At 41.3% G+C, this 12810-nt stretch overlaps 1 protein-coding gene across 4 annotated transcripts; it reads right to left on the bottom strand.

The window, feature by feature from the left end:
- Positions 1 to 3819: 3819 nt before the first annotated feature.
- LOC311107789 (uncharacterized protein) lies at positions 3820 to 11603 on the bottom strand. Of its 4 annotated transcripts, none has more exons than XM_084150332.1 (3): positions 11425 to 11565; positions 9788 to 9927; positions 3820 to 8460 (listed from the first exon to the last, which is right to left on the bottom strand). In XM_084150332.1, exons 2-3 carry the CDS (start codon positions 9846 to 9848, stop codon positions 6386 to 6388), a joined length of 2136 nt encoding a protein of 711 aa, XP_084006458.1. In that variant the 5' UTR covers positions 9849 to 9927; positions 11425 to 11565; the 3' UTR covers positions 3820 to 6385. The 4 variants fall into 4 exon arrangements, 3 of the variants coding, with proteins under 3 accessions (XP_084006458.1, XP_084006459.1, XP_084006457.1); XM_084150333.1 differs by having other exon boundaries at positions 9788 to 9970; positions 11425 to 11508; XR_014610450.1 differs by having other exon boundaries at positions 8382 to 8460; positions 9814 to 9927; positions 11425 to 11510.
- Positions 11604 to 12810: the final 1207 nt, after the last annotated feature.

Here is a 12810-nt window from a genome sequence, read left to right as displayed (position 1 = left end):
GACCTTAAAATGTTGCCCAATAAGGAAGTGGAACTTGTAGAGCCACAAGAACTCAGACTACAGAATAAGAGGGATGTGTCTCGTCACAGTGAAAAGATACATACATGTTTAAAGGTTAGACTGGTGAATGTAATAGTAATTCATTATATTCAATTGAGCCCTACATTGTATTGAGTTTAAAGCCAAATTGATAGATGTATCAAACTAAGTAAAATAATGTGTCCTTGCTCTCTTTTTCAGATCAACGTGGCTGGAACCAAGCCCACAAGATTGAAAGTTGTCTTTGGGGAGAACAACTCTGAAAAACGTACCCACCAAAATGGCATACCAGAGTTCTTGGATGACCTGCTCGAAACGATAAAAAGTGTCTTTGGGTAAAAGGCATTAGACTGCAATATATGGACCAAGATTTTGTCAACAAGTTCTTCAATTTGACTTCTACATCTGAACTCAGGGATTCAGCAGCACACTAGCCCAACTTTGACCAGTACCCCTGTTGAGACTGCATCTCACGCAACCTCACATGGCTCTGATGACAGCATTTCCATAGTATCAGATGACACTGTGATCCTGTCATCCTCCGAGTCTGTGTCGTCCCGAACGGAACAGTGGCCAAAGGACTTTTCGATTCCACGCTTCTCATACGACACTGAGATCCAACTCGAGAGGGCAAATGCTGAATACCAGGTTAGCCAAACAATGCTGACTGTCAGCTCCAAGATGAAGTCAGATTTACTGAATAAACTAGCAGAGGAAATCTTCAAATACAAGGCCTACCCAGAAGAATTAGACTTCTGTGCCGTTTCAGAGGCCTTAATCAGTAAGCATCCTTGTTTGAAAGAGCCTGGCTCCTTCAATGGCTGCTACGGCTGAAAACAAAGACTGAAGCACAAAATGGGAAACTACAGGACCCAGCTCAAAAACACATGGGTGTCCTGAGCTCTCAGTTAACTCAATGAAATCCAAAGCAGCTGAAGATGCTTTCCTTGCTAAAAAGGTGAAGAAGCTAAAGCTAGCTGAGGCTAACTTCTACCCATCCTTGCCAATTGGTGAAACTCCCGAAAGCCTTGAAAAAGAGAGACTTGAACTTCTTAAAGAGATTAGAAAAAGGAACAATGAGAGGACAGTCGCGGACAAAATGGCTCAGACCTTTGCTTACAGACGTCAGGAGGTGGTGAACAAGGAACCCAGGATTGCGGACATCAAGGCCAGATGGCCAGCTCTGTTTCAACAGAAAGAGGTAAAATGAGAGGATGTAGAAGCTGGAGTGACTGTTTTAGGTACAGCTATGACACCTTGGTCACAATTTGGGAAGGTTGAGAGAAGATAGATGATGTAGGTGATATTTGTTGACACGGTGGAGGTTGTTTTAATGATCCCCTGCCCTGCGGTCTTATGTTTCAGATCAATGCTGAGTTCTTGAGGCTCACGACTGTTCCCCTGGAATCAAAGTTCATGGCCCAGTTAGACATGCTTTCAACTCAGCTGATTAGAGTAATCCGAGCCAAAAGAGGAGCAACTCGGGAAAAGACCACTGAAATCATGCAGATTTTGGATTAGGTGCATCTATCACATTTGTGTGTTTGTATCTACAAGAGAGCTAAATGTGATTCATTAAGAGAGCGAGATAGAGCGGGTGAACTTCAGGTGAGTGGGAATATGAAAATTGATCAAGATTGTGTTTTCCCAGATGGAGGACACTAATATTAGAAGAGAGTCCTGAAGGTCCTCATCATCTACCTGGGAGAAAATGAGAAGGACCTGATCAAGGAATAGTTGCTACTTAGTTTCTGTCAGCATGTTCTGTACGGATTATATATTTATCAAGATTACAGAAAAAGCTGAGTGAAGGGTGTCCTTTTTAACATGTTATTTTGTCTTTGTGGTATGTTGCCTTCTGTAGGACATCCAGGCTGATGAGGCTCAGAGGGAGTTGGAGCAGCTCACCATAGCAGTGTTTGTCATTCGTAAGGAAGGTGAAGGACTACTGCATCCACCAGAAGACATCGGCATAGTAATCGAAAGAGTGGAGGTGGTCAATGAACTGAGTTCAGTCGCATCTGCTTGTGTCTTACTTTTGGGTTTAATGTATGTACTCAACTTATCCAAAGCCACTCCGTTTCTCTTTTGAAGTGTTACAGAAAGTCCTAATATAGCTTGATTGACACAAGATGTCTCCAAAACTGCAGAATCTATGTTGGAAACTGCAAGGCTCACAGTAATCAACACCAAGGTGTTGATAGTGTTTCTCTTATGGTTTATGTTGTTTAAAGATTTGACACTTAACTTGATTTTGGTTACAGATTTGAGTTCATTTGAGTGTGTGCAAGGAATTTCCAGGTAGCTCCTAACATAAACGAACCATTCAAAGTTCAAATATACTGCTAAATAGTTTGGTTTATTCATACAGGTTGCCAGAAAAAAACACTTTGATTTTATACTATGGGGAAAAGGTTGTTTACATAAGGAGTTGTCTTTCTTGAGCCTTCACTTATAGGCCAAGTTCATAAAAACATTTTAGAAGTGTTAAATCCTAATGCAGTTTGAGCAACACGATGTCTGCCAAAGTGCAGAACCTTTGTTGCAAACTGCAAAGCTCACAATAACCAAGACTATGATGTTATTGCTCGAGTCCTAAAATTTTATGTTTTTACAATTTGATTTTGGTTACAGATTTGAGCTCTTAACAAAAAGCAACCATCATGGACCCTAACAGCTGAACATTAAGTGGAATGGAGCTTTTTCTTGCTGTGCTGTTGGTTAGAGAAGACTTCATATCATCGCTGTCGGGTGAAAGTATTGTATCTTCAAATATCAGGAAATTGAATTTAGAATGTTTTTTCAATGTTAATGAAAGGTCAAATTTTTATTAGGTTGTATTTTCGATAAGTGTCTTTGCTACTAGAGCTGTGAAAATTTAGGAGGTTCAAAAAGGGTTGTCCTGCCTTTCAATTTATATGTAAAGAAATATATCTTCACATTTGGAGTTACAAGAGTTTCACCCGACAGCAACGATATGCTCGGTCTTGGAAAAGCTTGTTAAAAGTACAACAGCACGCTACTTACCATGTGTATGGTAGCTTCTACAGTTGTATTGAAGTTCAAATACCGTACCTGGAAACAATTCTATTTATTAATGCAGGTTGCAAATGCACTTATTTTAAAAGGAATTCTGTCGCAAATATTGAACGTTTAATAAGAGGAAGTGTTACATTTGTTTACATACTGTATATGTATTTGTACTGTGTTCAAAAGCACTTTATTGGTCTCATAAATGTGAGACTTAAAGAAATTCTATGTTTTGAGTCATACTTAGGTGTTTGTAAACCAACCTAATATTTTGTTTAGCAGGAAATGGGTTCTATTACATGTTACCAATTTGAAGTAACACAGATGGGTTCCTTCAATCCAGGGATTTGCTTTCATCCAAGTAGATGTTTTTGGTTGGAATTGAATAGTATTTTAGTTTTTGGTAAAGTAAAGTAAATCACCTTTTTTAAATATGCAAATGTATGGTTGAGTTACAGAATAATTAGGTTTCACTGTAATCAAATGATACAAGTAGCATTGACCTAATAATTTACTTGAATCCAAAGTATATATTTGTCTTGAAAAAACTAAACTCATTTGCGTGTTACCACTTGAACTCATTCACGTTTATCCAATGATTGACTTTTTTCAGTGTAGGTTTTATCGGTATTATGACACCTCCACTGTGGGGCTCTATGTGTGTGAGGCATTAGTTAACAGGCAAATTCAATAATATATTTAATGAACTGCAAAACCGGTGCCAATTCTTTACATACATAGTAATCTTTTCCACAGTAGTCCCAGCCATAACTACAGTAGATCACCAGCTTTTTAATCCCACCTCTCAGTCCATCCCACCTATCTCCGCAGACCACAGTAGTGGTGCATGGGTAAAATCACAGGGGAAGCCAAGTCTTGTGGCGGGCCGGGCACATGCACGCTGACACAGTCGCCAGGTGTACAGTGTTTCCTCCGACACATTGGTGCGGCTGGCTTCCGGGTTAAGTGGTCATTGTGTCAAGAAGCAGTGCGGCTTGGCTGGGTCGTGTTTCGGAGGTTCATATCTCGACCTTCGCCTCTCCCTTGTCCGTACGGGAGTTGCAGTGATGGGACAAGACTGTAACTACCAATTGAGAAAAAAATAAATAATGTCACAGAAAACAGGAGCTGCCTCCACTATTCCAGCACCATTTCAAATTCAACATTTCAACATCATCTAATCATCTATGGTTAATCTAAAAGATACCAAAAATGATTTAGCTGACCAGTAGGCTGAGTATTGTCAGGATGAGAGCCATGTTTTAAGGAGTTTGAGCTGCTCTTAAATCAACCTCTTGACAGAGTAGAAACAGTACACGTCTGCCACCTACTTGCATTAATGCATTAACAGAGAATGCAACCAGTTTCCAAATGATGCTATTTATTTCCACAGGATCCTCTTAACAAAACCTGTCAATATGACAGATGGTCTGTCTATATATGAAGTATTTTAAACGTTGAACCAACCAATCACATAACAGCGAGAACAGGATGTTGTTATGCATGGCAGATTTTCTATCAGCAAACAGTATTGCACAGCATGATCAGCACCCCACTAGATAAACTTGAGTGTCTGTTAAATACAGTATAATGGAGTTAAAGCACATGCCTTATACATGGAAGTCAACATATAAAAGCCTTATTTGTATTGGGAATGTACTCTATTCATTGTTAAGGGTTTATTTCACATAATATTATGCATACTATGCAGGTACCATGACTGTAATATTTACATGCAGAGACATTAGATTCAAAATTTCCACTCTCCAATGTTTTACCACCCAGAGTTACTGTTTAAAGAACAGTGTGTAAGCATAAAGCTTGATGGTTTAAAAACACTACAAAAATCAGTTTGAGTATCAGCCCAGTTAATTGTCAATTAAAATATGAATAGTGATGTTACTTATTTGTTTGAATTTATTCTCCAGTTTGATTCTTAATTTGTCATTGTATGATGCAGATAAACCACTGTGACAGTCTAGGAGCAACAATGGCTCAGCCGCGAAGTGGTAGGCTACACAAACTCACAGAACGGGACCGCCGAGTGCTGAAGCGCCTAGCGCGTAAAAATCGTCTGTCCTCGGTTGCAACACTCACTACCGAGTTCCAAGCTGCCTCTGGAAGCACAAGAACTGTTCGTCGGGAGCATCATGAAATGGGTTTCCATGGCCGACCAGCCGCACACAAGCCTAAGATCACCATGCGCAATGCCAAGCTTCGGCTGGAGTGGTGTAAAGCTTGCCGTCATTGGACTCTGGAGCAGTGGAAACACGTTCTCTGGAGTGATGAATCACGCTTCACCATCTGGCAGTCCGACGGACCTCTCTGGGTTTGGCAGATGCCAGGAGAACGCTACCTTCCCGAATGCATAGTGCCAACTTGATAGTTTGGTGGAGGAGGAATAATGGTCTGGGTCTGTTTTTCATGGTTTGGGCTAGCCCCCTTAGTTCCAGTGAAGGGAAATCGTAACGCTACAGCATACAATGACATTCTAGATTAGCTGTTCTTCCAACTTTGTGGCAACAGTTTGGACAATACCCCCGTGCACAAAGCAAGGTCCATAGAGAAATGGTTTGTCGAGATCGGTGTGAAAGAACTTGACTGGCCTGCACAGAGCCCTGATCTCAACCCCATCGAACACCTTTGGGATAAATTGGAATGCCGACTGCGAGCCAGGCCTAATCGCCCAACTTCAGTGCCCGACCTCACTAACGCTCTTGTGACTGAATGGAAGCAAGTCCCCACAGCAATGTTCCAACATCTAGTGGAAAGCCTTCCCAGAAGAGTGTAGGCTGTTATAGCAGCAAAGGGGGGGACCAACTCCATATTAATGTCCATGATTTTGGATTCATATGTTCGACTAGGAGGTGTCCACATACTTTTGGCCATGTAGTGTATATAGCTCACCAATAAAACATTACAGTAAATTGTGTGTACCATCAAAGTTTAGTTTAAATTCAAATGAATGATCTTTAAGGCTACATATCCATTTTCAGAATGGGCACCACTATAAAGCCAAAACAGTATTTTTATCATGGCATGACAGGAAAAAACATCCTGCAACATTTACATTTACATTTTAGTCATTTAGCAGACGCTCTTATCCAGAGCGACTTACAATTAGAGTGCATACATTTTTCATACTGGCCCCCCGTGGGAAACAAACCCACAACCCTGGCGTTGCAAGCGCCATGCTCTACCAACTGAGCTACACGGGGCCCGAGAAACTGCTAGGCAACAATCCAGCTTTGCCTGATCTTCAATATTTATATTACAAGTTACATACATAAAGTCACAACACCTAAAAACTCAGTTCTCATTGTTCATCCTCCTGTTCATTAATTTGCTCTAAAGAGCCATGCTTTCTGCCTATGTGATCATCCAGGTACTTGCGACGGGTGAAGCAGCTGCCGCACACCTTGCACTCGTGTGGCTTCTCTCCAGTATGCGTGCGTCGGTGCGCGTTGAGAATACTGATCTGGGTGAAGCTCTTGGAACAGTCCTCACACTTGTATGGCCTCTCCCCAGTGTGTATTCTCATGTGGACTTTGAGGTAATTTGGGTTGACAAAGCTCTTCTTACACGCTGTGCACTTGGTCTTCTCTTGGTCTGCCAGATTTGGCCCCTCACTACCCGACACATGTAGCTTCAGATGCATCCGCAGGGAGTCCGGCCGATTGAAGGCCATGTTGCAGTGTTCGCAGCTGAATGGTTTCTCTCCGGTGTGAATCATCTTGTGACGGTCCAAGTGAGACTTCTGGATGAAATGCTTCCCACACACATTGCACAGGTGTGGCCTCTCTTCCTTGTCCGTGTGGGAGTACATGTGGCGTTTGAGGTATGTGAGGTGGGTAAACTGTTGACCACAATCATTGCATATGAAGTCCTTTGTCCCCTTGTGGTGAACCTGCATGTTGTGAATCTTCAGGGTATTTTTGCTGCCGTAGTCTTTGCCACACTCTTCACAGTGGTAAGGCTTCTCCCCTGTGTGACGCTGAAGGTGCCTACTCAGCGCATCCCTGTTCGGCAGGACCTTTTCACAGAAACTGCAAATATGAAGTATCTTCACCCTTATCTTTTTCTCTATAGGTGGTCTGAATCTTATTCTTGGTGCCTTCAAACCCGTGGCACCTTGCTTTTTGCCTTTCTTTTTAACAGTGACATTTTCAGAGTCAGAGTTGGAATCTGACTTCACTGTCTTCTTGCTCTTTGGTCCTCTTTTTCTCTTTGCAGGCAACACCTCCTGTTCTGTCTCCTCCTTTGGATGGTCAGAGCGGTGCCACTCTTCAATTAAGTCTTTAGGCTCCGTCTGGGAGTCTTGGTCACTCTCCTCACATAGGTTCTTAGACTGAGTCTCAGCATCTTGGTCACTCTCCTCACTTAGGTTCTTAGACTGAGTCTCAGCATCTTGGTCACTCTCCTCACTTAGGTTCTTAGACTGAGTCTCAGCATCTTGGTCACTCTCCTCACTTAGGTTCTTAGACTGAGTCTCAGCATCTTGGTCACTCTCTTCTTCATGTAAGTCCTTAGACAGAGTCTTGGAAACATGTTTGCCTGATACACCATCACTCTCTGCATCGCTGGCCTTCTTGGAAGGACTCTTGGATCTGTTCTTTATAGATTTCTTAGGCCTCCTCTGTCTTTTTCTGAGGGTAGTGTCTTCAGCTGCAGCATGTTCTTCCATCTCGAAGTGGTCACTTTCAACTTCCCCCACGTCTTCAGAGGGAGTCCTGGGTCTTACCTTTTTAGACTTGCTAAGTTTCTTTCTAATGCGAGTTTCTTCAGCCTGTTCTACCAACTCATAATGGTCACTCTCAGCTTTGTCCTCGGCACGAGGCTTAGTTATTTTTGGGGGGTTGCACTGTTTCCACCTCTTAGAAACAGACGCCACTTCAGTCTCCCCCTCCACAACTACCTCCACCTCAGGCTCAGACAGAGTATTATATGGTTCAGCCTCTGCTTCAAATACATTGAAGTCACTACGTTGCCTGCTCCTGTTTCTGGGGGAAGCCACCACAGTTGGTTTGTCTGACAAGTTGTCATTATCCTCCTCCTTACAGCAAGTATTAGTCCTTTTTCTTTTTGTGCTCTCCTCTGGCTGCTCGCCAGATTCTGACCCAGAACACTCATCATAATCCTTTGAGTGAGACTTGGTTCTTGTCTTTTTGGAGCTGCTTATTGTGGTCCTTCTTTTTGGTGGGGAGGCCTCCTTGTCGCTCTCATCTCCAGACCCAGACACGGGAGAAAAGCCCCTCTCTTCTTCTTTCAGGTGCTTAGAATGCGTCCTGGGACTTTGCCACTGGGAGTTTCTCTGGGGAGTTCTCAGCTGGCTCTCAGACCTTTGAGGGGGTGTCACCCCTGTCTGTTGTTCTTCATGATAGGCAGCCGGTTCTGTGAGAAAAAGAGGGGTGAGGTTTTATTACTTTTTTAACAACCACTTCATTTTTATAATTCCCATATAAGGCTAAAGTTGTTAAAACATTATCATTCTAAGATTATTTCTGGAACATCTCCATCAATACAGGTTTTTTTTTATGTATTTGTTGTTTTACATTGTTATTGAAGATATGATTTAATGAGTATAAGCTCCATGGTGGAGAGACAGCATTGTGTGTAAAGTAGAATAAAATACCAAATTTAGTTTCTATGGACTAAATATGTTTTATTATTTCTAATGTTTATTAGGTTTTCAAACGATAATTGTATGGAAACAGTCCGTAACAAGAATCCCTAATGAAGTTATTATGTACTAATTTAGGCTTTAGACCCACTAGGGTTGATCAGGGGCATATTCATTACGCAGATTCTGTTGCAAAACATTTCTTAAACGGAAGCAAACTTAACAAAACGGGGAGGGACCTACCGGAATTTGTCCAACATTGGGAAAACTTTTTTCAACAGAATCGGCCTAATGAATACGCCCCAGATGTGTGTGGTTGGAATCAAAATGATTATTTCTGAGAAGCATCCAGCTGCAGATTATGCGTGCTGACGCCGTGTGGTCTGCAAACCTCAAAGCGCAAGAGTCTCAGATGGTATTTTTGCATCTCAAATGGTATGTGCGCTCGCAACCTGTTGACGTTTGTTGGTCTCGTGTATCGCGCATACAAGTCGGCACACCAGCTCTGGTCCAGGGCATTATGTTAACCACTGTTGCTTGTGCAGCTGCTTGTGCAGCTAGCTAGTACACACTAGCTAGCTAGTACACGCTACCTAGCTAGCAGATGTTACGTCCCTGAAAAAGGGGAGAAATAATCACGAGAGTGATGCAGTTATGTTTCCTCACTGAAAACTTTAGTATAATGAGGAAAAAAGACCGCGATTTCCCCGGAAAGTTGGGTGGAGACCAGAGCAATCGATCACAGGCTCATAGATTAAGAGCATTTAGTAGATCACAGATTACTACTTTTACCCTTAAATTAGGCACCACAAAATAAAGTAGTCAATATAACGTTTACACATTCCTCTCACAATATTTACCCTTTTACACTTGACGGATTTTAACACAATTATGAATTTTATCAATCTCTATGAACTAGTACTGAATGCATGATCTTTTTAACCTTAGATATTTTAAGATCCTTACATACCATGAACTTACTAATACTTTTTAGTGTATAACAGGCTATGAATATGTCCTTTAACCTGTCACACAGACACTCTAGCTAGTACACACTAGCAAGTACCTATCTTCAAATTCTAAATGTAATTTCACCACCTGTGCTGTTGGTGGTGGTAACGCACCATCCTATCTGGCACCATTCGACATCCTGTCTCATCTCATATGTCTCACAGCGTCTGTGGCGTGAGAAGGGATCTGCTGGAACCAGACCCTATAGAGCTCGCCAGCTTGTAGTCCTAAAAAACGGAAATGAGTTACCGCTGGTTCGTTCAGCCATACCTATGGGGAAAATTAATGGGGGAAAAAATAGGGTTTTGGGATAAATGCCCAAAATAAGGTCTGCGGTTAACACAGGCTTGGAGATGTTATACGCTTTGTTCTATGAGATAATATCAGTCAGTGATCATTACCTTTATTCATTATGAAGCCTTTATGTGCTTTTTTAATTACATAAATGCTTCAAAATTCATAAAAAGTGACAATGAACATGATCACATAGAACAAAATGTATAAGATCTCCTAAGCCTGTGTTTACCGCATACCATATTTTTTTATTGAAAATAAGGGCTGTGTTCCATGTAGGCTTACCCTGGCGTGATGTTTTGATAACCGTGTAAATCTCTCTAGGACAAGGTGACTTTTATCAAAATAGTCACCTGTATTTACCCCCAAAAATGAAATGCTAATTTGCTGCTTATGTGGCTATCATAAAGAACAACAAATGCCTTGATGATCTGGACAAGACCGCCGAATCGAGGCAAAGTTAAAAATCTATCTAATGTTAGCTAAATGTAGTAATTAATACATTTGCTACATTTCTTTAAATTGTCAATTATGTGAACTGTTTTGTGCAAGTTTTAAATTGAAACAATAGCTGTTAGCAAAGTTGTCTGCTAGAGATGATGTGGAGGAGCTTGCAGGGATTTGTAGTCTTGCATGACATCTACTTTGATGCTAATTAGCATTTTCGAATCTGAGAGTAAATAGAGCCAAATATAGTGAAAGAAGTCACCTTGTCCGAGAGAGACTTACATGGTTATCAAAACGTCACACTAGGGTAAGCCTACACGAAACACAGCCCTTATTTTAGGTGTTTCTAAAATCCCTTATGTGAAAAATGATTGGAACCATTTCCCTGTTTGACCGCTAGGTTGTATGGGTATTATGACACCTCCACTGTGGGGCTCTATTGTTATTTCTCATATGTAGCCTTTGCCGCTTCTGTGCTGTTCTAGCCCACTGGGTCGTCACTAGTTACTACAGCCACAAAGTCATAATTTCTACAATGTATCTTCTTAAAATGTGATTGTGAACCTTAACCACACTGATAACCATATGCCTAATCCTATCCTTAAATGAAGACCAAAAAGCTCATTTTGGTTTTGATATATTTTAACGATACAGCCCATTTTGACTTTGTGGCTGTGGTAACTAGTGGAAACAATCCCACTGTGCAGAGGTAAATTAAACGTCTATTCCACGTTGGTTCAACGCCAATTCATTGAAATGACGTGGAAACAACGTTGATTCAACCAGTATGTGCCCAGTGGCATCAGGCATAGCAAGCTCGCGCTGCTTGAACCCCTAGACGATGTACGTTTAAAACTACTTGCAAAACTTGTGAATGGCTATGCTAGCTAACGCTACTGCCTTTGCTGAAACATAAAGCAGCAAATAGCTAGCTGGTGACGTTAACATTTTGGTATGTGTTGATACATTAGCATGCCACCTACTTTTCTTCGACATCCGTGTTCCAGATTTTCCTGAAAGAGCTTTTCCAATATCGGTAAGGTATAATTTCATAAACGTCCACTCAACCTGCTCACTATCGCCCATTGTTGTCAACTAGCTAGCAGGCTAGCTACAAGAAAAGAGCAAAGCAGGAAAATATACAGTACGTAATACCGCCGACGTCAATGAATAGCGACTGGGGACCACTTGGTGTTTCCACTAGCTACCACAGCCACAAAGTCAAAATGTGCTATATTGTACAAATTCGTGAAAACAAAAATTCGCTTTTTGGTCTTAATTTAAGGTTAGCAGTGTGGTTAAGGTTTAAAATAACATTTTAATAAGATAAATTGTAGAAATAGGCGGGGTTTATGACTTTGTGGCTGTGGTAACAAGTGACGACCCTCCACTTGTGAGCAGTTTACCGCTGCCTTGTGTTGAGGTGAACGGTCTCCAGCCTAGTTAGGCTGAAATAAATTGCTTTGAAGAGAAACTTTAATTGAGAGAATAGTTAGTTCATATGGTGACTTAATTGTAGTTTTGAAACTGTTGAAATAACATAAATATTTTAAAGTCCCTCTGTTATTTTGAATCACACTCAGACAGCTCTGTTTGCTCAGAGTCTAGTTTGGTGACTGTCGCCTATCTGCGTCATCAATGATCCCCATCCGACGTCACAATGTAAAAATAAAGAATTAACAAATAAGCAACAGCAGTAGAGAAATGTAGGGAGGAGAATGAGATATAAATAAATGAGTCAGTGCTAATGAGCCTGAGGTGATGTCTTTTTTTTAAATCAAGTCTTCCAAGGCAGAAAGAGGAGAGGGAAAGCTTTTTCATGACACACACATACATACACACAGACTCTGGCAGCGATTTAAACAGCTCCTTCTGATTTATCACAGTTACAGTGAGGGAAAAAAGTATTTGATCCCCTGCTGATTTTGTACGTTTGCCTACTGACAAAGAAATGATCAGTCTATAATTTTAATGGTAGGTTTATTTGAACAGTGAGAGACAGAATAACAACAATAAAATCCAGAAAAACGCATGTCAAAAATGTTATAAATTGATTTGCATTTTAATGAGGGAAATAAGTATTTGACCCCCTCTCAATCAGAAAGATTTCTGGCTCCCAGGTGTCTTTTATACAGGTAACGAGCTGAGATTAGCAGCACACTCTTAAAGGGAGGGCTCCTAATCTCAGTTTGTTACCTGTATAAAAGACACCTGTCCACAGAAGCAATCAATCAATCAGATTCCAAACTCTCCACCATGGCCAAGACCAAAGAGCTCTCCAAGGATGTCAGGGACAAGATTGTAGACCTACACAAGGCTGGAATGGGCTACAAGACCATCGCCAAGCAGCTTGGTGAGAAGGTGACAAC

The sequence above is a fragment of the Coregonus lavaretus genome (genome assembly GCF_964263955.1).
Source record: "Coregonus lavaretus genome assembly, chromosome: 32".
NCBI classification, from domain to species: domain Eukaryota; kingdom Metazoa; phylum Chordata; class Actinopteri; order Salmoniformes; family Salmonidae; genus Coregonus; species Coregonus lavaretus.
The sequence above is the reverse complement of the archived record's forward strand: the minus strand, read 5'-3'. Positions and strand labels throughout refer to the sequence as shown.

Coding starts and splice junctions, on each gene's coding strand:
- LOC311107789 (XM_084150331.1), bottom strand. CDS start 11,527: ATGGGCGATAGTGAGCAGGTTGAGTGGACGTTTATGAAATTATACCTT. Junction 8,461..11,424: donor AACACGGATGTCGAAGAAAA/GTAGGTGGCATG, acceptor TTTTTCTCACAG/AACCGGCTGCCTATCATGAA.